We start from the raw sequence: 26,902 nt of genomic DNA on the forward strand, positions 1-26,902 counted from the left end.
TTAAAGAAAGTTTATTACTTACAAACAGAAAGATAATATTTTTACTATAATTCTAAAAATTCATATATACTTTGATGTTAGATTTCTTAAATGGGTCATTCTTTTTACTAAGCTGAAATAAGAGTTTTTTTGTTATCTATTATACTTTTTAATACTAAAGATGATAATTAATCCTCTGACCTATTTCCATCGTAGAAACCTATAAATTCTCCCTTAGTTCCCATTAAGAATGTATTTGTAGTGTGGTCCATTGTGTAAATTTTGCTTAAATCTCCATTATATTTTTTAAGTAAAGTTTTTAGTTCTTCATCATCAGGATCATAGTTAATTTTGTTGGCCACTACTTTAAATGATTTCAATGCTTACTTTAATTTGCTGTCATCAGTTGGAGATCCAGTTGCACCTAAAAAGGATGTATCATACATATCCAAATAATCTCTTATGATCTAAGGAGTATCTCTCTCAGGATCGACACTTATAAATAGGACTTTAATATCTAAGTCTTAGCCTTCAGGCATCTTTTTAATATGATTAAGTGCATTTCTAATTTTAATTAAATTAGCTGGACAAATGTCAGGACAATGACAGAAACCGAAATAAACTAGATAGTATTTTCCCAAGAGAGATTAAGGAGTTATAGGATTGCCAGATGTATCAATTAACTCCCATTCATCTCCTATTTTAGCTTATCCTTTGTGAGATACTTTGACCTCATCAATTTTTTTAAGCTGAGATTACATCTCATTCAATTTGTAGACTATAAATAAAGCAGATGCTCCAATTGAAAGTAGAGCTAATTTAAACAAAGGAGTCATTTCTTAATCCTAGCTATCTTCATCTTTTTAATAGTCATCTTTGTTTTCTTTGGCATCTCTGAATCTATTTAATTTGATTTCTTCTACTTGAATATCTTATTTTATTTTTTCTTCTCCTTCTTTTTATGGAGTCTCAGAAAAGCTGAAATTTGTGATTTTATTTAAAGAGTTCACAGCATAGTTATTTGGGAGCATATAGCGACTGAAAAATGTAGAATTTCCTCCATTTAAATTTAAAGTTCTCCTTAAAGTTTTCAACTAAAAAGTTTTTAATAAATTAATCATTCAGAGAGAATTTGCCAGAATTAGGGTTTAGAAATAAATAAAAGATATTAATTTTATTATAAATAATAAGAAATTTATTGAATTATTAAATTATATTTTAAATTAAAAACAAATTTTGTTCATTTTAAACTCACTAAAATATTTGTTGGTTGCATCCAAGCAAATGATTGATTTTTCAAATAAATTATTTGTTTGTTTGTTTTAAAAAATAAATAACTGTTTGTTTATGAGAAAAATATTTAGAGAATCAATTTATTAATTTATTGATAAAATTAAATATTTTATTTTAAAATACAAATGAATAATAAATAATTAGTTCTCCTCTGATTGAATAAAGATTTTAAAAATAGTCGAAATAATTAAATAAATAAATATATAATATTCTTGACTTTTCTTTTTTGTGTTTAATTCAAATAGTCTAAAAAGCTGGGGCTGCTATTAAAAATACAAAACAAATTAATCTAAATTAAAATTAAATAATAAGCAGGATCAAAAATGAACGCTGCAAGATTCCTCACTAAGTCCTTGTAACGATTTAATAAATAATCATCATCCAAAATAGCTAGCTGATTTAAATAGCATGTAGCACGTCTATCAGCGTTATTTGATCAGCAAAAATTAATACCAAAAAATAAGCATTTATTAACTGATTTTTCAATTAAAACAGCTAATACAGTAAATCTATGGGAAGATTTAGTAGTGTATAAAGCATGGTTCCCATGAAGAACTATTCAAAATTTCTTGAGTAAAATTGAAAAAATTTAAAGAGTGATTGTAAAAAAACATTTTTTTAACTAATTTTGATTAGATGCAAATACGCTACCAATGAAATCGCTCTCAAGATGGGTACCCTTGTTGTCTTAAATCACAGAATCCTCTTAGAGAATATGAATTTAGCTTAGACCTTTATTACTGATGATGACGACGGTAATTCTTCGAATAAATTTATTTTAAAAGCTTAACAAAAATTCAACAATTTATTCTAATAAATTTTCTTGTATTAAAATAGACGACGACCAAGATGAAGATCAAATGTAATTATTTTAATGATAAAAGAGAACTCTTTTTTTTCGGCTTTAATGAGCAAAAAGTTCTTTAGTGATTCAATTCTCCCAAACAAAACCCACAAACAATTGACGATGAAGTTTTTATTTATCTTTTTAAATTACACCCAAATTTATTTCTACACGAACAAATCATAAACTCTTTAGCTAATAATCGCTTGCCCCATTCATTTCAGTAATTTTACTTTATAAATGAAAGCAAAAGTAGTAGGAAGTCAAGCAGGCAAAGAAGTTAACATACAAATTATCAATGTATTTATTAGTGATTTTAGCTCATTTAATTGATTGAAAACAAACAAACAAAAAAAACAAGCAAAATTCATTTAGCTAAGAGAATCAAAAATTTTAATAATTTTTAAATCTTTAATTAAAATTTAATACAACTCCAAGATTTGATTTTCTGGAAATTTCAATTTTTAACATTCTTTTGCTTTGACTTTAACAATGAATAAATAAATAATTAACTGAAATTTTGACTTTAATAAGTAATTTATTTTCCAAAAAATAAAGTGGTAGAGGAACTGTTGTTTGAGAAACATGCCCACAAATAATCTTTCAATAAATCAATCAATCTATCAATCAATAATTATTCATTCATTCATTTATTAAATAATCTCACAAGTTTCTATTAATATATCAAAAGAAAATCCACCTCAATCAATTATTGAGTAGTTCAATTTATGAATGAATGAATGAGTGAATGAACAATATTATTTAATGAATTATTGTAAGAGTGAATAGTTAATTTTAAGACAGGTTAATTAAAATTAATTAATAAATAAACAAACAAACATAAAATAAAGAGAAATACTAAACACTAATCATTTAACTGTCTTTCAAATTATCTATATATCAAGAAGATGATTGATTTTGAATCTATAAGATTGATTTGTTAATTTTTATATAAACACTCAAAAAAAAAAAGATTAAAATAATTAGATCCACTTTATTAAAATATTATTTTTGTTATTTTTATATATCTAAGTTTGTTTGAGTGAAATAAATAAATAAGACAAATAAATAAATAAATGCCCTTTAATTTCAATTCAATCAGTTGATTTTTTTATTATTTTAGCTATCGTGTATCATTTATTCATTTATATTTCAACAATTTTTAAATCACTAAATTAACTATTGCTTATTTCTATTCTCTTTTTGTCAAATGGTTATAATAAATTAAGTACAAATAGTAGAAAATCAACATCAATAACACAAAGGAATACACTATGAAATTTGAAGAAGAGGAGATCACACAAATCACATAAATTCAACAATTGAGAGATAAGATAGCCATCTAAAGGATCAATTCTAGCTCTCCTAAACTCACTTCTCATAATTCAATTTGAACAGATTACTTTATATCGCTCTAATAAGTTGCTTAATCTTTAATAAATTGATGACATTAAACATATTTTGATGTTATATTATCACACAAGCTATCTGGAGGGTGCATGCTACTTAAATCTCATAAATTAAGAACAATCTAAAATTATTAAAAATTAAATAAATTTAAATACCTATATAAATAAAATAATCTTCTCTTCTTACTCATAGGTACTCACTTACACGTGATGAAAATTATGTGTAGCTTTAGCTTGAAGAAGATAAAAATTTTTACAATAAAAAGTGTAGGTAATATAAACAAGCAACATTTTATCTTAAATTAATAGTTAGTAAGCACTAAAGTATTACTACTAGCAACAATAAATAAATAAATCAACCAAACAAAAGATAAATATTTAAATAAATTTTAAAATCCAAAAACAGCCATCTTAATACTAAAATATTAATAATCTTTCAGTTATTTTGTATTTATATACCTTCACTTCATATTGCATTTATTAAATCTTTTAAAAGCTAAAAATTAGCTTAATTATTTAAAATCTTTAAAAAGTTTCATTTTTATTTTTTAAATTAAAAATTAATTTGTTTTTTAATTGAAATATATTCAAATTATAATTTATATTCAATTAAATTATAATATTTATTGATTAAATTTAAGAAATATTTCCATTGAATAAATATAAAGTGATCATTGAATATTTATTACTTAAATAAATCAATCTAAAATAAAACTTATCACAAAAATAGTTTTTTAGAAATTAATAATTTAATCAGAAATGTTAAAAATTTAATTCAATAATATTAAAAATCACTGTTTTAAATAAATTTACATTAAAAATCAAGCTTTTTAGATTAACATTTTTTTATTAAATTAATTTGCTTTCTAAAAATGATTATTCTAATTAAATTTGTATAATAATAATTTAATTTTTAAATTAATTTGCTAACCAAAAATATCTATTTTATTGAATTTAAATTTACAAAATAAATTTAAATTTAATATTTTGTCTATAAAAAATTAATAATAATTTAAATATTAAAAAACCAAAAAAAATACTTAAATAAAAATAATACATATATTTTTAAAAAACAACAACATTTAAAAACAATTAGCTATTTTTTCACAAATAAATATTTAAAATTTATTATTATTTTTTTAATTTATTTTTACTATTAATTAAATGTTAAATCAAGATTTATAAATTAAAAAATAGATTTTAAATATGATTCAAATATTTAAAATGTTAGCTTATTATTATAAATATATATAGTTTCTTTAGAATAGTTGCAGTTTTATTAATCCAATAAGATTAAAAAAATCTAAATTACTAATATAAATTATACACATACAAATAAAATTCAATTGGTTTTAACTTCTTCTTAAGTAGTATTTGTATTAGCTGTTTTGGCAGCGTAATCCTTTTTAATTTTTTTAAGTTTGTCCATTAATTTACCAGCATCAGTGAAAGAATTAGCAGAGTATTTTTTAAGCTTGAAACAGAAATCAGTCAAATCTTCCTTGTTTTTGAACTCGGTTTTAGCATGCTCTAAGATCTCTGTTAATCCATCATAACGAGCTTTAAACTCAGATTCGAGAACAATTTTTGCTAATGGTTAAATTTCTTCTAAAATAGCAGTAAGTTTTTCGCTTTCCTTTTAAATATTTTCATTGAGTTTTTCAACATGTGATTAATTTGTGGGATCTCCCTTGGTTTTGAAGTGCTCCTTGTGTCTAAGAATTGCTTCTAAAACTTATGTAATTTAAGCAATAACCTTTTTGAAATTCAAAAATTAGTTTCTTTCTTAGCTGATTTAGTCGTATTCAGGACCATAGTTAATTTCTTTAGGCTAATCGTTAATATATTCATTTAAGTTGTTGACATTAGAAGGATACCTTTATGATATTAAAAAATAATAAGATTTTAGAACATTTTTAAACTTTATTACATGGTGTTCATAGACTCAGGAACTCTCACACCTCCAATAGGTACGGGTGTCTTATCACCTTAGTGATATAAAGGATTGTTTGGGTCAAATTGGGCTCTGAATTATTCCTCAGAGTGTTCAATCATTGCTTAAAGATTATCTTTGCTTTATTCCATTTTATCTATGAATGCTTTATTTTTATTTTTTTATAAAGATTTTGATTTTTACTAATTTAGATATTTTTAAATTTTTTGAAAATTTTTAAAGAGTTATTAAATATTTCGCTAGCAGCTTAAGAAGCTTATTATTTATATGTTTAATATATAACTTAAATATCTTCTATGATATTTTAATGATTTGTCAATCATAGAAAAATTGCTAGCTGTCAGTCAGTCAGTAAACATCATCCACATCAAATTGTTACAATAATTCACTAAAATCTATTTAAATAAAACAAATAAATTTTTCTATATTTAAAATAGCAATAAAATGAAATAATTAATACACATTTTTATAATTGACAAATATTTGAATTAATTTACAATAACAAATAAATAAATAAATATTTGTATTAATATATCAATCAGATTGTATTTATTAGAGAAGATATAAAAACCATAAAAGATGTACAAATTAGAATTTACTTCAATTTAAAGCATAATTTTCGAAAAATTAAATTTTATCATTTTGAAATATTAATTTGTCAAATATGAAAAATATCTTAAATTTCAGTAAAGACTTGTAAAAGAATGTTATTAGATGGATATTATTTAATTAGAAATAAAAAGTACTTTGAAATTATTTTATTTTTTATAAATTTAGATTCACCTATTTAACTAAATCTTAAAATACAAATAAATTCATTTTTTAAAATGTGTTAAATAATTTAGTTGATATTTTGTTTTGTACATCTGATTTGTTTAATTTAGCGCTTAAAAATATAAAAGAGTTTATCAAAATAGGTTTGATAAAAATATCAAGCAAATTGAAGATATTAGTATATTTTAAATATTTATTTAATTTATTATTTTTTTTATATTTTATTTCGAGTTGTAATAGGAACAAGACTTTTAAGTTTAAAATGTGCCATATTTAGCATGAATTTATTCTATTGTTTCTATTTATTTAGAGAAAATGTTATTTTGTTTGTGATTATGCCATTTTTTATCATAAAAAATAATTAATTAACACCATTATTTTTGTTTTAAATTTTTTAGAAATATTTAAAAAATAAATTGTTTGCTCTTATCATATGAAATATTTTAGAAGTTATTTATTTTAATAGCTGTTTTATCTGAGATGATTTAAATTATACTTGAATGACTTTTAAAAATGTTAAATTGATTGAATATGATTACAAATAAAAATATATAATTATCAACTAAAAATATAGAAAACACTTAATCCTAATTATCAGCTTGATGCTCCTTAGCTTTCAGTAAAAACTATAATTTCTATTTTAGATGAATCACAACTTTAGAACTCATCTCCTACTCTTTTATTAGAATCATTACTTATTCTTTAGCCATTATACATCAATCTAACTGATTTAACATCTGTACTAACTAATTCTGCAATAGCTTCAAAAAATTCACCTAAAGTTAGCTATTTTTCAATATTAGCGTCAAACTATTGATTCAATCTAGGTATTTAAATGCTAAATTTGTATTAGTCACCGTTTTCAAGTTCAATTTAATCATCCATTTTTACAAAAATCTCAAAAGGATGCTATTTTTTTTATAAATTTAATAAAGTTTGTTAGAATAATTATTTAATGACTAATAATTTTAATAAAATAAATGAACAATTTGAGTAGAAAGAATAAATTAATTGTTAAATGAATAAATATCTCTTCAATAAAATATGTTTAGAGTGAAAATAATTTGATTAGAATATTTTGGTTTTTTTGCAACAAGTATAAAATTTCTTATTTTAAATCACTCAAATTATCTGCTAAGAAGGCTTATTATTTTACTTAAAGTAAATTGATATAAAAGCTGAATTAAAAATAATTTTATCAAAGAATTTATTTCCTTTAAATAAATCTAAAAATTAATAAAAAATTATTTTATCATTTCATCAAATTCATTGTTTAATTTCTTTTTTTAAATTTCGTTAAATTTAAAAACAAAAGATTTTAAAAATAAACAATTTTAAAAGATTTTTTAGTAAATGAAAACCTTTATTTATTTATTTAAATATTAAAAAAAATATATTTTATATCAATTAATTAAAAAAAGAAATTTATATTCTGATTTTGTTTGTTAAATTTTTTTATGTTATATTTTAAATTAAGAATGATAAAAAATTTTAAAGCAGATCTAAAAATTTACTATATACATTGAGTAGTGACGATAGGATTATAGCGATTATTTATGATTAGGAGGATACAATTTTGAAATTATTTTTTTTCCTTATTAAAAACTATTTTACAATGATTTTAGAGTAAGGAGCTAAAAAATCAAAAATAAAATTTTTTCTCCCTCCTTTTTCAAGAATATTTATGATATTATTTTATTTATTTTTTTATTAATTACCTTTTTTGATATTTTTAGAAATGGAATAGATTTATTATTTAAGTTAAATTCATTTTTGAATATATTAATGAAATAAATTAGGTTCAAATATATTTTTAAATCAAGTAAAATATAGATTAGAAAGGTCATTAATTAGTAATCGAAAGAAGTAATTTTAGTAATAATGCTTTAAATTCATTAATTAAAAAGTAATAAATTATTAAAAATATACAAAAGCCTATTTGAAATAAAATTAATTAATGAGTGAATAAATTTCATACAAATAAGAGCAAGGATAGCAAATATTTGGGTTAATATTTAAATGAATTTTATTTAAATTATTTATAAAATAGTAATAAGTATAACTTTTGGTAAGAAATACTTAATTAGGATAAATATTTTACTAACAATTCTTAAATATATTTATTTACTTTCTAAATTTCATCATAGAAGTCAAAACTTAATTATAAATTTTTACAAACTATGTATGTTTTATAATTATTTTTGACTTTAAGCTTAATGATAATAGGTATTTATTTTAACTAATAATTATAACTTTTAGTAGCATCTCTCATTAATGTTTGATAAAATAATGTTTTAACAAATAAGTATTTATATACATGGATAACTAAGAAATAATTTAAATAGTTTTATTCATTTACAATTTAATTAATATTTATTTTTTTATAATAAAATCTTCTTTGAATAAAGATTGATTGTGATTGAATAGTAATAATGTTAGATTTATTAATAGTTTAAGTAATAATATTTAATAACCATTCCTTCGTTCTTTCATTATTTTTTATAAAAAGTTAGTTTTAAAAAGAAATAGTTGATAGAGTAGTAAATAAATAAATAATTTTATTTTTAAATTATATTTGATTTGCTTTTATCGTAAATAAGTTATTTACTTTGCTAAAAAAAGCAATCAAGATAGATTATGTATTGGTTTATTTGGTATTTTACAAAGCTTTATGTTTCATCTATTAGATTTTATTGTTCAAATATATCAATTGAAATTAATTTTTGTTTTAACTAGAACTTTTATTATAAATATCAAAATCAATCAATCATTCATTCATTAGATTAATATCAAAGGAGTATTTATTTTCTTGTGTTTATTATTAACAATTATTATAATTCTAATTATAGATTTTTACTTCAGATGAAAATCAAAATTTTTTTAATTGTCTGAAAATTAAGAACTAAAAGTTATCTAGCTTAGTTTATTTACTATTTATAAACACAGCTTTCTATTTGATTCATTGATTGATTGAATAAAGAATAATTGATTATTATTTTTCATTTTTGTGGTAATTGCTTGGATTTTAGAACTTTTTGCAGAGGGTTATTATTATACTTAACGATTTCATTTTTAATTTCAAATTCTTTCATAAATTCCTTTATGTTGTCAGTAATATCTTCTCTCACTTCGAATTAGTTGTTTGTCATTTCCTTTGGGAAAACCACTTTAACTTTTCTATTCTTTTCTTTTAACACTTTAGAGAGTTATATTGTATGATCTGGTATTATTTTGATATCTTTTTCTCCATGGATGAACAATGTAGGAGATTTTATCTTTTCCATCATTTGCATATTATTGAATTTTTCTATGTATTCTCCTTCTACTTTTTGATCTAAGTCCTAAAGGAGTTGCTTGACGGTGGTAAAAGGACTCATCAATATCACACCTCCTGGGCTTCTTTCCGAAGCTAAAAAACAAGCTGGACCTGTTCCTATAGACCTTCCAAATAGCAGTATGTTTTTCTCTGGGATGTGCAATTCATTTGTAATATAATCGTATACTCTCAGAGAGTCTAATTTTATTTATTCTGCAGAAGCTTGAGTTTCTTAGTAAATTCCATATCCAGGATATTCCATTTCAATAATATTTACGCATAATTCAGTTTAAATGAGTTCAAGTAAATATTAAGGATGACCTGCATCCTCACCATTGCCATGGAAGTATATCAAGACTATATTAGAGGAGTCTTCTTCTTCTTTGAATGGAAACACAAGAAGAGGCATCTACAATTCGTGGAAGCTGGAATCTTTTATTATAAAAATATTTGATGAGTTTTTTTGTTTGTATTTTGATATGTTTAAAGTAGGAATTAATAAAATGTAATTATGTGATTTTACCTTTATTAATGATCTGGTGGTTAACATCAACCGTAGTAATTTTAATTAGCTTAACACATTCATCATCTTAAAAACGCTCTTCACTATAGCTAGGCTTTGGAGCTGGGAATAACTTTTTTTCTAAGCTCATTTTTGGCTGAATACTTGCTTTTTTTGTTTAATTATGTTTATTTTGCTAATGATTAATTTGAATTGCTAATGATTAATCTGAATGATTGATTATTAATGAGTAAGAATCTAAAAAATCTTTGTTAATATTAATTACTATAATTTAAGATTATTAATGATTATTAATTTTTATAAGCTTGTCTCTTTAAATGATATATATATATATATATTCTTAAATTGTGACTATCGTTTAAATAATGTAATCCAATATATTTTAATCATAAATAAAATTATTAAATAGTTAGTAAACATCTTACGTACTATTAATTCAAGGTTATCTACAAGTTGAGCCTTTTTTTACTCCCTTTTTATTAGCTCTATTACATTCTTTTTTATAAAATCATGTAAAGATATAGATTTATAAACCAAATCAATATTTATTGACTTATTGTCATTTTTTTTTCTCTCCAATTTTATTAAAATTTTTTCAGCTATCCGCATATTAACATAACTAATAAGAAAGTATGACAAAACCATTTTACTATCAGACTAAAAAATTTAAGCTTTTTAAAACAACTCTAAATTTAGTAAAAACAACAAATATTCATGAAATTAAGCTTGAATTTATAAATTATTAAGTATTATATTTTGTTACTCCTTTTAACATAAACTCATTTTCTAAAATTGTTTATCTTATCTGTTTGTTTTGCACTTTTACTCAAATTATTGGAAAATGACTGATGAATTTTTTTATTTTTAATTCTTTTAAAAATAAGCTAAACGAGTGATCATAATATTATCCTAGTCTAATTTAACAAATATTCCCTTAGTAAAAAAATGTGCTTAACTCTTTCTCAGTAATAGACATTCTTTCTACCTATTTTGCAGTCTAGATAGCTTGAAAGATAATTAAGCCATAAAGTTAAGCCGCCTAACAAATAAAAATTATCTATTATTTTTTTACAATTAGAGTGGCAAGATTTATAAAGTAAAAACTTTAAATTAACTCTATTTTTAAAATGTTTTTAGGCTATAATCAGTTATCTACATTTTTTTTCAAATTTATTATTAAAAAACTAATAGAAGTACTTATTTCATCAAAAGAACTTCAATAAGATATTTGCACAAAATTAAATTTCCATTTTTATGTTTTTTTCTGATTAATGCTATCAGCTGATTGTGTTTTAATAAAAGATTTTTATTTGAAATTAGTGTTTAAATATGTTTGAAAAATACAAATTAGTAAATTAAAAAACAGCATAAATAAAATTTATATTATTTTTAGTAAGTAAGTAAGTACTGAATTAGTATTTAAATAAAGGCTAATATTTAATGTCATTAAATTTAAAAAAGCATTCATCAAATTATCTAAAATTTTTATCCAATTAATTAAACTTGATTTGAATTTCAATAAAGTATGTTTAATGTACTCTTATTTTTTATTTTTAAGGGTTTTACTTGAAATTATTTTATTTTATTTATTCTTAGTAGTTAGTATATAAGTTTGTATTTATTTTTATTTAAAATAATTTTAAGCCTTTATTTTTTTTTTTTAAATATTTTTTTCAGCTTTTAATGAGAATCTGTTTAAATAAAATATAAATCATTAAAATTTTGTATCTATATTAGTTTATTAATTCAAATTAGCAATTTGCAAACCAAATATGAAAAATTAACAATTTTTTTTGCAAGTTAATGGTTAACTACAATATATAAAATGATCTTTATTTTTATTTACAATAATTTTAATCATAATATAAACTTTATGTTTAAATCTTATTTTTTTCATCTTTAAATAAGAAGATTTCAATAAAAGATCAATATAAAAGCTCTTTATATAAAGGATAGATTTTTTATTATTTAAAATTAACAAAATTTTAATTCTGAAAGAATTTGCAAAATAAATAAAACTATTATAAAATAGAAGATTGACATGAATTTTAATTTTATAAAAAATATTAAAAATGATGTATGAATTAAATTAAATAATTTTTTTGTCATGAAAAATTATGGGTTGTTTCTTGAATTTTACTGAGTAGAATTATTTAGTGACTATATTTTAAAATTCAAAGATTATTTGTAAATAATTTATAGAATGTAAATAATATTTTAAGATGTAATTGATTATTTGTTTATCAAAATTTTATAAATAACATCTAAAATTTATTAATTCATTGATTTTTCTAATAGCAATTAAGATATATCAAATTAAACATAATTATTAATAAGATTTTAAATTTACCTTTAAATTAATAGTGAGTTAATTAAGCTTAACAACAATATAGTTTTTTAAAAATAAAATGATAAGCATTTAATAACTTAACAAAAAAACTTATCATTAGAAATATACAATTTATATTAGAATGATGAAGAGTCATTTTTTATCTTAAACTTTATCAGTTAATTTGAAATAAAAAATTTGAAAATTTACTGATTAAATAAATGAATATGATTGATTGCTTTGATTAATAATAATTTCTAGAAAATAAAAATTATTAAATTATTTAAAAAAATTGAGTTGTTTTGACCATGCAAAAAATAAATACAAATTAATTTGAAATATAAAAATAAAATTTAGAATGAAATTTAGATTAATAATAAAGTAATAAAAAACAAAACTAATTTAGAAAAATCAAAATAATCTAAATTTTATAGAACATAAAGAAGAATATGAAAATTAATTGTTGATAATTATTTAACAATTTTGATATTTTAAAAAATAATTGATAAAATTAGTATTTTTAAAAAATCACAAAAGCTAAGCTTTTTTATCAAAATAAAAATAAACTTTATTATTGAAATGATAAATTTAATTTTTTTAATAAAAGGATGAAGATATTTTATTAAATATAAAAATATCTTTTAAAAATATTCTGCATTTAATCCTTAAAAACATAGTGAAAATATTAATTTAAAAATATATAATATTTCAATTGAATTTATTTATATTTCTAAATTACAGATGAAATTTAAAAAAATTTATTATTGATGTACATAAAATATTGAATACTTAATTGAGTTTCAAAAAATTTAAATTTTCAGGCTTTACGAATCTTTCTTTGCAATAGATTATATCCCTTTTTAAGTTTATTTAATTTATTATAAATTTCTTATCAGAAAGAATCTGATAAAACAGGCATGGAATAAAGTGACCTGACAAAAAAAATAATTTAATAGAGATAGATGGATATGTAGATATAGTGATTTCTGATCAAATCTTTTTAAAAGATTGATATCTTCAAAATAAATTTTATTTTAAGAGAAATTATAAATAATTAAAAATTGATAGATATCGTACCCAATTTATTATTATCAAACTAGATTAGATTTTTATTTTCAATTAGAAACTCAAAGATATATAGATAGATATAAGATTAAGGAGTAAAAAGTTCATTCATGATAATAAATTAATTACAATTTAAGAAAGAAAGTAGATATATAAATAAGTAAATAAATAATTTATTAGTTTAATGCAATAGTTAATTTTATTAGAACTGTATCTTTTTCTATTAATCAAACATCTTAATTTACTCTTTATTTTGATAGAAAGCATTTCTTCTAAAAAGAAATTAAAAACTTTTTTAAACTTTGCAGAGTAAGAAGAAAATGATAAGAAAAATCGAAAATCATACTCATTTAAAATGAATAAATTTTTAATTATATATAAAAATAAGAAAAATGAAAATGATTTGGATTGGTCTGATTAATGAAAATTACCCAATGAAATCAAATTTTTAGAAAATATTTAAGTATTTTTTTATCAGTTGAGCTAATTTTATAGACGAAAATATTTATTTGACAGTAACATAGCATCATTTAATTTTAAAAAAATACCTTAACATTTAATAGATACTTACTTTTTATTGAATTAATCAACCAATACCAAGTAAATGAAGGAGAAGTGTATCACTTTCAAGTATTATTTGGTGTTGATAATATTAAGCATTATGCTTGAGTATGTAAATATAATTTAAGAGAATTTTTTTTGTAATAATAAATCAAAAATCAAAATCAAAATTTGAAGACAAATTAGCTTAATAGTATTAAGAGTAGTGTGATTTTTAATAATTGAAATAAATGCAAATTAATTAATTAAACATATCTTTTTTTTGAGATTTATTCATAATATTTTTAATTATTTACATATTTTTTAGGAGACAAATCGACTATTAAGAAAGGAGTATTTTATTAAAAGAATATCTTTGTTATATATTCTAATCTCTTTTAAAGTAAAACCATAAGATTTATCAATATTTTTTGGTACTAGTTGATTACTTTTGTAAAATTATTTTTACAATGAATATGCGCTTAGCTTTTTATAAAAGAACTTGATTGATACAAATTTCATTAATATGACAAAGTAGCAAATTATAAATTTGTGTTTGTTAAAAAATTAAAAATATTTTTTATTTTCTAGTGTTATTAAAAAATGTCAAGTATACTACGATTTCTCTAAATTATTTTTATTGAAGTAAGCAAGGTAAAAATGAAGAATGTAAAATTAATTGAAGCTAACTGGTATTTGCTGAAAGAAAATTCAATTTATTAATTAGCTGATATGTGGCTGATAAGATCTTTAATTTCTAATTATTCTCTTCAGACTGAGTATAGCCCGAACCAAACCGGGATTTTTTAATAAAATTGATTGTGTATTTACTTGAATAAACTTTGAATTTAAATTTCATGATATTTTGTAATTAAAAGTATACTTTTTTTGTTTGATCTTACAAGAATAATCAATAGATAAATGAATGAATTGAGGATAATTTTTTTTTTGATAAATTAAAAAATTGCAAGCACAATATTTTTAATCAGTAATTAATATGATGTGAATAGAAAGGCGCATTTATTTGATGGGAGATTTTGTCTTTGGAAAATTTTTTAAAACTCAAACGATCAGAATTTATGTGTTTTTAACATATTTGAATATTTTCACTTGTAAATAAGATTAACAATCGTTTGGTTCTATAAGCGAGTTTATTAAAATTAAGGAAGAAAAAAATTAAGAAGATATTAATAGCTGGATTATCTTAAAATAAATTAAGGGCTCAAAAGCAATAAAATTTGAAATAAAAACATAATTAAAGCTTTAAGCACATCAATTTGTTAAAAACATCACTTTTTGTAATATTTTGCTTGTCTAAATATACCAATTTTGATCTAAATCTAAATTTTTAGTGCTATTAAATTTTTTCAAAATTTTTCCTCCTATTTAATTCCATTCACTGAGCAAGGGAAGTTTCTAATACAAATTATTTTCTTTGTTGTTATTCTAAAATATCTTTTTTTTTCCCTTAGCTTTTTTATTAGATGTCTCAACAAGTCAATAAATTTTTTGAACTAAATTTTTTTAATATAATTAGATCCAGCTCAGCTTCATCAAATTTATTACTTGATCAGCTCACAAAAATATAACATATATAAATTTTCAGTAAATCTAGCTAAATTAAACATTATTATGACTAAAATAGAGTAAATAAGTCTTTATTAAAATTATTAATCGTTACATTAACAAAAGGATAATATATATTTTCTAAAGGGTAACAAATAGAAAACTCAATCGTGGGAAATTTATTTGATCCTAAACCAATTTTTTAAGCAGTATTTTGGAAATTTTTATCAAAGTACCCTTTATGCCTTGCTTCTTGTATTCTTGTCAATTTATGAAAGTCTACAAAGAATATCAAAAAAATGACTCCTCGAAACTTTTGATAAAAAGATCTGTGTAAACACTTAAAAATGAATATGTTTTTGTTATTAGAAAAAAATGCAGCTCTAAATTAGATATTATGTTTTTTTTAAGGTTTCAACTTGAAAAGTTAAATATTCAGGTAAATTGTATGACAATAACTTTAATATATTTGAAATTTTTAATATAATTCATTGAGTAATACATACATACATAACTTCTGTTTTAATTAAATAATCAGAACTAAAGAGCAAAGAAGAGTTAACTTTGATCAATAAATAGGAAATAACTTGAAAAGCTAATTTTTTTTCAAAATTCCACAATTCTTCCAACTATTCAGTTTAGAAAGAGAGATACATTGAGAGAATAGGATATTAATTAATTAAATAGCTCAGCAAGTCATCTCTTCCATGCAATGTATAATAAAGATTAGTATCAGAAGTTAGAATCCAACTAAACTAACACACAAAAGGCTAATTAGAACGAAATCAGCTCAGAGTTAGCCAGAGTCTGTAAGGAAATGGATTTCTACTCTGAGCAGCTATAAGTTTACATAAACAAGCACTAAAACACTGATGACATGAAGATTCTTAATAACATGGATGAAAAGATTCGACTTTTGCTGCAATTGATCTAAAGAGTTCAGAGTGACACTCATAAGATCTAATAAGACAAGATAAAGTCAATTAATGAAAAAACTTTATTATAAAACTAAATTTCATCCAAAAACTCCAACACAAACACAACTTTTAATCCTTTTAAGGTAACCAACCATTTGACTTTAGGTGATTCATATGTTGTACCTTAAAAGTAAAATTAGTTACCGCTTTTCTAGCTTCCTGCCGCTCCTGCTAATTAACAATATTCAATCGAATAAAAATTACAAGGAAAGTCCTCAGTGCAGGATAATCAATAATAGGAGCTTTTAGCTTATCACAGTCAGGAACAGCTGAGCAATCATTAAGAAAAAGAGTATAATGCAGAAGATTATTTGATTGAAAACTAGAAAAAATACCAATAAATAGACTCAAAAGAATAGATTTATAAGAACAATACAAACAATATTAATAACAACAACAACAACAAATTTAATAAAAAACGTAAGTAAAACGAGCAGTTCGAAGATAATTTTATTAAAATGAATAACAAAGATATTACTAAATCTCACATAAATGATAATCTTAGTGAATATGAATAAATGTAAAAGATCTAAATTCAAGGTACTTAGCCTAGGTTGCTGCAAACCTATGTCTAAGCTAAATCTGGTCAATAATAATAGATTCTTTAATAATAGTAGTAACACCATTTCTAAATGCCTACTTAAAATATAAATTCTGTAAACTAGACGTATTAACAAATTTAGTAATAATAGCTCTAAATTAATACATAGTAAACTTAAATTCATTAGAATCAAATTTAACTTAATCAAAACAATTATTTACTTCATTAAAATGGGGCTATCAATTAAGAAGAAAGTAACTTCTTTAACTAGAAAGAATAACTTAGCAACAACAACAACAACAATAATAATACTATATAAGGTGGTAATAATACCTTAAGTAACGTAAACTACTAAGCCAACAATTCTAATTTTGCCTCTAATTTTAATGCAGTTTAAATTTAAGGTTCAATGATTAAAGTCTATCCTAAGAAGGCAACAACATCGAATCACAATTTGAATTCTTAGAGCAATAACAGCAGTGGAAGTTACAGTCATACTCACAGCCAGTCGAGTAAAAGCCAACAAGCATTAAATAAAATCAATCAAAGTAACTAAATAAATCAAAATTAGATTGAGAATACTAACGAGCCAATATCTTTAAACTCTCAAAATAATTAGCTTTCTCACCATGAGATTGCTCAACCAGTACAAGATAATGTTGAGAATTTTTTAAACTACTATCCTAATCAATAGAATCAGTAAAGTTAGTAGTAACAACAACAGTAATAGATGTCTATTTCATAAATAAATCAAGAATAATCTGCATAAGTTTACCACAATCAAAATTTTTTAATGAGCTGCAGCTCTAATGATACATAATAAAAGATGGCCTCTGACGATTAGAATATAGATTTATATCTTCATCATGATAATTTTCATGAAGCAACACATTAAAATAATAGTTCTAATATGATTGTACTCTCAAATACAAGTTAAATAAATCATCACATAATTCATCACAGCAAGAGTATGGGAACTCTTTAAATAAAATTGAAAAAATAGAATTTAAAAAGTGCTCATTAGCAAGACATTAATTTGACTGAAATGGACAATCATAATTAAAACAGCAATTTAGTTTAGAGCTAAGATTCTGGCTTGAAGGACTCTGATATCGGGATGATTACACTCGAACAGCATAAAATTCTTATGTCAAAAAGCTTGGGAGATAGTGACAGGAATGTTGGCAACAACCAAAGCTAAAATACATTTATTACAGACAATGAAAGAACTAAAAGCAGTAATAACAACAGTAATTTTTTAAGTAATAGCACAACCTTGAATAATATGCAAAGCACTGCTAATACGGGTAAGTAGGATCTAAAGATATGCAAGAAAGAAGAGGAATATAGTGATTATGAAAATGATGCTGAAGGAAGTGAGTCAGAAGAGTAGACTCCGTTGGCAAACCAAGATTTTAAATATAAAAATGAATAAATGGTTCAAGTAAACAACAAATCGAGAGCTTTCGATACGAGAAATGTAATCAAAAATCTTCTGACTTTCTTAAAGAAATATTTGACTTCATTAACAATTCCTCAGAACTTGTTAGCATGGCAAACAGCACAAGCAGATTTCCGAGAATATATAAATAATTACAAAGGCAATGATGTGAAGAGCTCTCGATCTATCATCTAAAGCTATCCTTTAGTCAATTCAATAAGTGAAATTCAGAATGACTAGCTGAAATAAGATTTAGAACTTAGATTGTAAAGCTTTCCATTATTTCCTTTGAGCGAATAAATAAGAAGAATAAATTATTTCAACAGCCTAGTGAGAAGATATTCAATGACTTACTTAACTGTAATAATGCCCTAAATAGTTTAAAAAAATGGAATGTTTATCTAGAAAGACAGTATATAAAGATTCTCCCAACTTTTTCTCTCTTACATTAAAAATCCTACTTCCTACTTAAGAATTCAATCTTGATAACAAAATTTAACTAACTGCTTATGAAACTACTACTCCATCGATAACAATAATAACAATAACAACAACAACAACATCTCTTGTTATAATTAATTTAATCTTAAACCAAAAATTTCTTTATAAACAACAAATTAATAACAATTATATAAAAAACAAACACTTAATCCCTAAAAATGCCAGATCTTATTTATTATGCTCTTTTGATAAACTGGCTCGCTCTACCTAATATTATTTATAAATAAATAATCTAAACTTTTCAATTATCTTATTTTATTTAAGTTTTTCGAATATTTGGCTATTTATATAACTTTGTTAGAAAATAATTCTTTCTAATGAAATCAGTACACATTATTAAAAAATTTAAATTTATTATTTTTCTTAACTCAATCAATCATTCATTCAATCAATCAATCAATCAATCGATTCTTATTTTTTATTTGTCTTCGATAATTTTTTATTTTTAAATGCTCTTTCTTTCTCTTTCTCTCTCTCTCTAATCTAATCTCGCAAAGTTATTTCAATAAAATATAAATTGTCTTCTATTAATTTCAAACTATGAGAAAAGACAAAATAAAAATTTGTAAGCAAACTAATTAGAAAGAAAAATTGTTAATTTTAACAATAATTTAAAATAAAAATTAAATTTGAGCAAATATATTTGTTTATTTTTCTTCAATCTATTTTAACTAAATTTTTTGGAGAGAAAAAAAATTTTCCCCCTCTTTTTTAATTTCTTTTTGCCTAACAAAAAACAAAAAAACAAAAACTAATCAATCAAAACAATTTAAACAAATCTTTAATCAGATGAATGGATATACTTAAATAAATACCAGGGTTTGTATAAGTAAACATTAAATGCTTTTACACACCACCAGAAAAATAAAAAATATAATTCTACCAAAAACATATTTTAAGAATAGTCACTAATTACTATTTTTAAAACAAATTCAATAAATAAAAACAATTTTTAAATTATTACTTTTAAGTATAGTAAGGACATAGTAATAGTCTATACTGTTATTATGCTCGTTGTTACTTAAATTACACTTATCATTATTTTGTATATTATAAAAAAGTATGTATGTATTTATTATTTGTCCTCCTTTTTCATTTTTTTAATAAAATATTTTGTAATAAATAAAAGACCAAAGAACATAATTATTGTGGTAGCTTTTTTAAGTAAGAATTTGTTATAAAAAATAAATTGTACACAATTTAAATGAATAAAAATAATTTATTTATTTTAAAAAGCTTTTTTCATCACTTAGCTTCGATGTATTATTCTTCTTCTCTCTTAATTAAGTTAGAAGTATGATCAATCAATGATAAGATTTAGTTAACATCGGTAGCCCATTCGTTGAGAATATCGTTCTCAGAGCGTCTAAGCTTGAAATTAACTACGCCTTCCAAACGATCAATCTTGCAATTTACTAGCTAGTCGTTTTGCATTTCACAAAGCTCATTTTCAGCTTCTTCTTAAGAAATATTCAATAATGCAGCAAGACGGGATAAAGAAATTTAAGAGTAGTACTTATTAATAACACGAATATTGTGATGAATTAATTATTTTCTGAAATCAGTTATGTGTTGAACTGACTTTTCAGGTCTAGAAAAACATTAAATATTCTGTAAATTGTAACTTGCAGGGTCTGTAGAAATTAATTCATCTAATAAGTAAGATTCAACTGCATTCTTCAAAGCAGGATATCTTTCTAGAATGTGTTTATACTTGCTGCTTACTAATTTCTGTAACAATTAAACCTATTCATGGCAGTGCTTATTGATGAGAAGGTAAGCAACAAAATTTTCAAATGTAGTCTAGAAGGAAGCATCAAAGTTAAAATCCAAAACAGTAGGCAATTCAATGTCCTTGTTTATTTTATCATTCACTGCATCAAAAATCTGTTAGAAGCAGTTAGAAACTTGCAAATATATGCTTTCATGATAGTAATATTCAACTAAATAAGCGTAATATTAAATCTTCAAATCAACTATTGTTTTATCATTTAAGGCTTAAGGTGTTAACTTCTTTGAAATAATCATCAAACGAATGTAATCTTTCTTCTTAAGCATGATCTTCATTTGATATAAGATGAATTCAATCTTTTCTCTCTTATCCATAGAGCCATAAGTTTCAACCTATTCGTTAAATAAATAGATAAGTTAATAATCATTCTATAATAATCACATTATTAAAATAATTTCATTTTCATATTTCATATTCAAACTAAACTATGAGTGAATAATAATAATATTTTTAAATATATAAAAATATGATATCAAGCTATTTATTTATTGAAGAATATTATATATTTAATTATAATTAATTAACACATTTTATAAATTAAGAGTGTTGTAATAAAATTATTTTCTATATGGATGATCTAAAAAATTATTAATCATTTCTTAAACAAAAACTATGTCTTTTTTATTGTTGAGGAAATTCATTTAACTTTATCTTAAAAAATTAAATTCAGTAAAATTGTTAATTAAATTATTTCAATACCTAAATAATAATTATTTTAATTATTAATTATTCTTATTGTGCTTATTAAAGAGAATCAATGCTAAAATTGTCTGATTGAATAGTAATTATTTTATTATTCAAAGTACATTGATTATTCATAAAAAATATTTAATTTTAAGAATATTATCTGTTTAAAATTAGTTTTTATTTGCTATTTCTCAAAATGATAACTCTTTTTGCAAGCTTTAAATTTAAAATACTTCAATTTAAACTATGTAGTAATGTGTAAAATGGAATTCAAGATTTAAATCTTGATTTGCTTTTAGTAATAATTAATTTAAGTAGGATTCATAGTTATTAATAGTCAATTTGTGAATTGAATGTATTCAAATTTTTATTGAAAAATTTCAAATATCGTTTTTAGCGTATCTTTTTTATTTGTATATTTATTATTAAATAAAATAAAAGGAAATGTCTACTTAAACTTCTTGCAAAATCTTAGCAGCTTCATTAATTTCGTTATCACTTTCCTTGTATTTAACGAGCTTTAGACAACATCTAGCATATTCTACCTATTTATTAAAACAAGAAATACTTTATTTCAAATTCGCATTATTTTTAAATTATTTTAAGAAAGTAATTCCTTCCTCTAAAAAATTTATTATTTAAATCTAATTTTTACTTCTAAGTAAATTTTTTTATCACAAATGTTTTTAATAGTTTCGATTAATCTAATTCTAGTGGGAATGTCTTAAATCTAATCTATATATCCCATAGCAATTTGGATCATATCAGTTTAAGCTTTCTTGCTTTGACCTCTTCTTTAAGAAAGTGTAGTCATGAGTTCAAAGAGCTTGTCATAATTTTTTACTTCCCAAGCTAATTTGACCTATTTATTACAATAAAAAAATTTTAATAGAAATATATGAAAGAAAACATAATTCTATTATTAATCTCGAGTAAAAATAAGCTTCAATTTTTATGTAATGGCACCTAATTGCAAAGAAAGACACTGCAATAAAGCTCATTCATTACACAATAATCAATAATGACTTCTAAAAGAATGAGTTACGATTTGTTTAACGATGTTGACAAGTTCTTCACTCTTGTTATTGAGACGAGCTTCTCTTTCCTTTTCGAGGAGGGAAGCAATCTATCTATCGAATTCGGAGCTTTCTTCAATTTCCATTATGCTATTATTTTATTTTTATGTGCTATTAAATTTTGCTTATGTGTAAATTTTATTATTGTTATTGTTATTTTATTATTAATTGGTTTGTTATCTTTCTTCCTACTAACAAAGTTAAATAAATTAATAAATAAATATCTTGTTTGTGAGCTTGTTTCTTTATATAAAAATTAAATTGATTCTTTCTGTTTTCAAAATGAAATGAATGATCAGTCTAATTAATTGCATTCAATATCTTGATATCAGAAAATGAGACTCTAATCTTGAATTCTTTCCTCTATCCTAACAAACAAACAAACAAACTAAATATATATTATTTTTTTAAATTTTACTTTTAAAACAGATTTCAAGAAAACATTAAATATGAACAATAAATATTTTTTTACACTTAATAAAATAATTACATTAATTTATTTCTTATCCCAATAGAAATAATTCTATTTTTAAATTTTATAAAGAGAAAAGATCTAATTTGATAGATAAATTACATTATTTATATTAATAAATTGCAACTTTTTCAAAAATATTTTATCCTAATAATGAATTGCAAATCATAAAATTAACTATTTTTAATGAAATTTTATTTTTAAGATTAAGATAAATAATTTGATTTAATCAATTTAATAAGATATTTTGGATTTATTTAAAATAAAATAAAATCTTACCAAAGAAAATTATATTTTTAATAAATAAAAAATATAAATTCGATATTCTTATATTGAGAGAGAAAACAAAGTTCTGAAATCTTTGAAAAAAATAAATAATTTTTATAAGAAATCTAATTATTTTATTTTGTAAACTATCAAAATAAAGATTATTAATTAATAAATCTATCTATCTAAAATACCCATATTATTTATTAATTTAAACTGTAATTTTTTTAATGAACACTTCTTTATGGAGATTTGAAAAAATATTTTTTTTTAGTGATAAGGATATTTTTATTTTAAAAATTAGATGCATTAAGATGTAAGAGTTTACAGATTTTTTAAAAAATATGCTACAGCAAATAATTTTTTAATAAAATAAAAATTATTTCACAAATTAATTAGTTTGGAAAAAGATATAAAATTAATTTTTTCAATTAAAATTAACATATTTGAATTAAACAATATACTTAACATTTGTTAATCATTGAGAACTTTATTAAAAAATATTTATTTTTATTGAAAAAAAAAAAATTATTTCAAAATTTAGTTATTTTGATTCTATATTCTAAAATCAAAAATAAAAGAATTAATAACATTTTAATGAATTGAATTCTTTGTGTTCTCAGTAAAAATTAATTAATTTAAATTATAAGATAAAAATAATTATAAACATTAAATACTCTAAATAAATTTAATTTTATTTTTAAATATTTTTTTTAATAATTTAAGTTTTACAAATTTATAAGAAAATAATTTATTGATTTATTTATTGGTTTTTTATTTTTATTATGTTAATTTTTATAATCGAATAAAAGAATCAATCTTTCTTAACTTTTTTATGTGTAATTAAATGATAAGCAGACATTAATTTATCGCTTTGTTGCTTTCTCTTCTTTTTTAAAACTTTTTCAAGCTTGCCTTCGTTTTGAAGCTTATCGTACTACACTTTGAGCAAGTCGTCCTTAATTTATGCTTTAAAATAGTATTTAAAATGTATTTTTTTTAATTTAGATTTAAAGAATTTTACTTTTTTTTGCAAAATATGGCATTTAACCCTTTTGTATTTGTTCTTTAGCTTGCTATTTATACTTGTCCATAACTTAATTTTTCCTATCATTATACTCTTTTTGTTTTACTTCACTTTTAATCTTGCCTAATTCCTTTTTTAACACAAGCTTTTCTTGGTCAGAAAATTTATTTTTTTTAATATCTTATTTCAAAGTTTCAATTTCTTTATTTTTCATTTCATCCAAGAATTTGTAGCTGTTTTAATACATAGTAGAATTGAATTCTCCTGATAAACCATCAAATCTAGGATCTCTACCTTTTTGCTATAAGTGAAAAAAAATTAATATTGATTAATTCTAAATCAAAGACAAATAAATAAATACCTTTTTGGAGCTGATAACAGTTGAGAAAATTGATACAGGTTTTTTAGCACTTCTTTCAAGAGGACTTTTATAAAAATAGAGTTAAAAGTCTAATTTAATTTTATATTTTTCTAATTTTACGCTCCTTTTGATGCTCTTTTGTCTTAAATTTTTACATTGTTGTTCTCATTTTTTTATTTTCTATCTGCAGATTTTGATTTTCTGCTCTTTAATTGTTATTTCTACATTTCTATTTGCTTTTATTAAGCTTTTATTTTCATGATTGTTTCAAATGAAGCATGCTTGAGCTATTCTTTAATCTATTTTTTATAAATTTCTTAATTGTAAATATAAAATATCTATGAGCTTCTATTAAATTACCAACTTTTCTTCTTCTTCTAATCTCGCTTGCTCATCATCGCTATCATTTTCATCTTCTCCATCACTGCCTTATTAGTCATCACTATTATCTTCAGCTTAATTTGGTTATTCATCTTCGCTATCCTAAACCTCTTGGTCTTCTTATTCATATTAATCATCTTGATCTTCTTCTGCAGAAAATTGAATTTTTTGCTTTCTAAACGACATTTTTCAAATTTTTTCTACTTAAAAAATTGATGTTTTTTTTATTTAATGTATTGAATTGAGTATCAAAAATATTAAATGTAAGAATTAATGACAAATTAAATTCCCTCTTTTTTAGTAAAATCTTAAATATAAATTCAATATCAAAAAGTATTATTAGAATTAATTGGTTATTATTTTTCTCTCTAATTAATTTATACACAATTTTTTCATAATCTGCGCGCAAAATTTTGTATAATATCTTGTTAAAATATTCAAATAGTTTATAATAAGCTAAAGTAGAAATAAAATTATAAAATGATCAACGGAGTTGATTCTATCCAATCATTCATACACTAAGAGCTGAACCTAAGGGTTGAGGCGCAAGCCATATAATAATTCTATAACCAAATCATACAACCTCTTGATCGTTAGTAGTAATTTAATAGCTCTATGCCTCCTAAAGTAAATTCATAAATCATCATAAAATAATTAAATCATCATCAGTTAAATAAAAAAGTTAATAGAATATCTAGAATACATTATTCAGGAACCTTTCGAAAAATATATAATTAAGCAAAAGTGCAATTAGCTATTGGCAAGAATAAAAAGCTAAACAGTAAAATAACTTTTTAATTCATTAATCATTTCTTTTAATATCAACAGAAAACATTTCTTGAAAAAGACACTCTTTTTGAAATTGTGATTGCTTAAAATGTCAGTGAAAGAAATGATACATGTGCTTCAAATACTATTAACGGATGCTTAAAAATAATAATTACAGATGGTGTGTAAAATAATTTTTTTAAATTAATAAATCTATGTTTTTTAATTAAAATTAAAACCATCATCAATATAAAATTTTTTTAATGAATAATTTATTTAATTTAGATTCGCGTTCACTGCAATTGAAGTATCAAAAATTCCTTAAATCCCAACAGATTTAAAGTAAATTAGAAATAAAAAAGTAAATTTTATCAAAATCAAGCTAGATTTTTCACTTTCTTACTTACATTTCTTATATCTGAACAAAAAAGATATTGATTAGACAGAACACAAAGATATAATTTAATATGCTATTCATAAATCCTAATAATGCTTACATCATATAAAACGCATAAAACTTGATTAAAATAAAAGAAAAACCAGCATTAAAATAAGAAGACATGTACTTAAATACAACCAGTGGAGTTTTACCTTTAAGGATAACTTAAGACAGCTAATTCTTCTCTAATTCAATTAATTAAAATGCAAGTGTCAATACAAATATTTTAAAAATGATTGACTAAGACACAGATGAAGATGAAGACGATGAGGAATTAGAACTTTAATGAGCTAAAGAAAGCACTTATTTTTATTTACAAAAAATATTTTACATATAAAAAATAATAAATGTTTATTTAAATCAAGTAGAGTAAGTTCATATGAATTAAAACTAAACATAATTTGTTCGAGTTATCGTAACCATATATAAAGTAATTAAATATGCTAAAGATTATTAGAATAGTTAAAAACTCACTTAATCTAACTTACATACTGGTCTTATATATTAATATTCGCTTTTTTATTATTTTTTTTCATATAAACTTGATATCATTTATTATTAACAAGATTTTAGATTTAAA

The 26,902-nt window shown here is 21.7% G+C and overlaps 9 protein-coding genes across 9 annotated transcripts; 3 read left to right on the forward strand and 6 right to left on the reverse strand. All coding sequences in view use genetic code 6, as the record gives it.

The window, feature by feature from the left end:
* Positions 1 to 95: 95 nt before the first annotated feature.
* Positions 96 to 1,100, reverse strand: TTHERM_00578850 (SCO1/SenC family protein; the record flags this gene model as incomplete). The annotated part of the gene is made up of 1 exon (XM_001022886.1): positions 96 to 1,100. One exon carries the CDS (start codon positions 1,098 to 1,100, stop codon positions 96 to 98), a length of 1,005 nt encoding a protein of 334 aa, XP_001022886.1.
* Positions 1,101 to 1,595: 495 nt separating this feature from the next.
* TTHERM_00578860 (hypothetical protein) lies at positions 1,596 to 2,832 on the forward strand (the record flags this gene model as incomplete). Its single annotated transcript, XM_001022887.3, has 6 exons — positions 1,596 to 1,627; positions 1,768 to 1,845; positions 1,909 to 2,027; positions 2,110 to 2,134; positions 2,364 to 2,416; positions 2,675 to 2,832. The coding sequence occupies 6 exons, from the start codon at positions 1,596 to 1,598 to the stop codon at positions 2,830 to 2,832; spliced, it is 465 nt and encodes a 154-aa protein (XP_001022887.3).
* A 2,035-nt stretch (positions 2,833 to 4,867) lies between these two features.
* TTHERM_00578880 (hypothetical protein) lies at positions 4,868 to 5,733 on the reverse strand (the record flags this gene model as incomplete). The annotated part of the gene is made up of 2 exons (XM_001022889.4): positions 5,456 to 5,733; positions 4,868 to 5,402 (listed from the first exon to the last, which is right to left on the reverse strand). The coding sequence occupies exons 1-2, from the start codon at positions 5,608 to 5,610 to the stop codon at positions 4,868 to 4,870; spliced, it is 690 nt and encodes a 229-aa protein (XP_001022889.3). The 5' UTR covers positions 5,611 to 5,733.
* Positions 5,734 to 6,847: 1,114 nt separating this feature from the next.
* On the reverse strand, positions 6,848 to 7,138 carry TTHERM_00578890 (hypothetical protein; the record flags this gene model as incomplete). Its single annotated transcript, XM_001022890.3, has 1 exon — positions 6,848 to 7,138. One exon carries the CDS (start codon positions 7,136 to 7,138, stop codon positions 6,848 to 6,850), a length of 291 nt encoding a protein of 96 aa, XP_001022890.1.
* A 2,114-nt stretch (positions 7,139 to 9,252) lies between these two features.
* TTHERM_00578910 (hydrolase of the alpha/beta superfamily protein) lies at positions 9,253 to 10,222 on the reverse strand (the record flags this gene model as incomplete). The annotated part of the gene is made up of 2 exons (XM_001022892.1): positions 9,253 to 10,001; positions 10,093 to 10,222. The coding sequence occupies 2 exons, from the start codon at positions 10,220 to 10,222 to the stop codon at positions 9,253 to 9,255; spliced, it is 879 nt and encodes a 292-aa protein (XP_001022892.1).
* Positions 10,223 to 16,304: 6,082 nt separating this feature from the next.
* On the forward strand, positions 16,305 to 19,037 carry TTHERM_00578930 (hypothetical protein; the record flags this gene model as incomplete). Its single annotated transcript, XM_001022894.1, has 1 exon — positions 16,305 to 19,037. One exon carries the CDS (start codon positions 16,305 to 16,307, stop codon positions 19,035 to 19,037), a length of 2,733 nt encoding a protein of 910 aa, XP_001022894.1.
* A 1,260-nt stretch (positions 19,038 to 20,297) lies between these two features.
* Positions 20,298 to 22,693, reverse strand: TTHERM_00578940 (26S proteasome non-ATPase regulatory subunit; the record flags this gene model as incomplete). The annotated part of the gene is made up of 4 exons (XM_001022895.3): positions 20,298 to 21,176; positions 21,984 to 22,076; positions 22,187 to 22,393; positions 22,577 to 22,693. 4 exons carry the CDS (start codon positions 22,691 to 22,693, stop codon positions 20,298 to 20,300), a joined length of 1,296 nt encoding a protein of 431 aa, XP_001022895.3.
* A 1,467-nt stretch (positions 22,694 to 24,160) lies between these two features.
* TTHERM_000578959 (hypothetical protein) lies at positions 24,161 to 25,301 on the reverse strand (the record flags this gene model as incomplete). Its single annotated transcript, XM_012799497.1, has 5 exons — positions 24,161 to 24,315; positions 24,371 to 24,674; positions 24,735 to 24,798; positions 24,855 to 25,033; positions 25,095 to 25,301. The coding sequence occupies 5 exons, from the start codon at positions 25,299 to 25,301 to the stop codon at positions 24,161 to 24,163; spliced, it is 909 nt and encodes a 302-aa protein (XP_012654951.1).
* A 75-nt stretch (positions 25,302 to 25,376) lies between these two features.
* On the forward strand, positions 25,377 to 26,611 carry TTHERM_00578960 (hypothetical protein; the record flags this gene model as incomplete). The annotated part of the gene is made up of 5 exons (XM_001022897.3): positions 25,377 to 25,742; positions 25,798 to 25,896; positions 25,944 to 26,068; positions 26,169 to 26,244; positions 26,315 to 26,611. The coding sequence occupies 5 exons, from the start codon at positions 25,377 to 25,379 to the stop codon at positions 26,609 to 26,611; spliced, it is 963 nt and encodes a 320-aa protein (XP_001022897.3).
* Positions 26,612 to 26,902: the final 291 nt, after the last annotated feature.

The sequence above is a fragment of the Tetrahymena thermophila genome (assembly GCF_000189635.1).
Source record: "Tetrahymena thermophila SB210 genomic scaffold scf_8254464, whole genome shotgun sequence".
Taxonomy (NCBI): Eukaryota; Ciliophora; class Oligohymenophorea; order Hymenostomatida; family Tetrahymenidae; genus Tetrahymena; species Tetrahymena thermophila.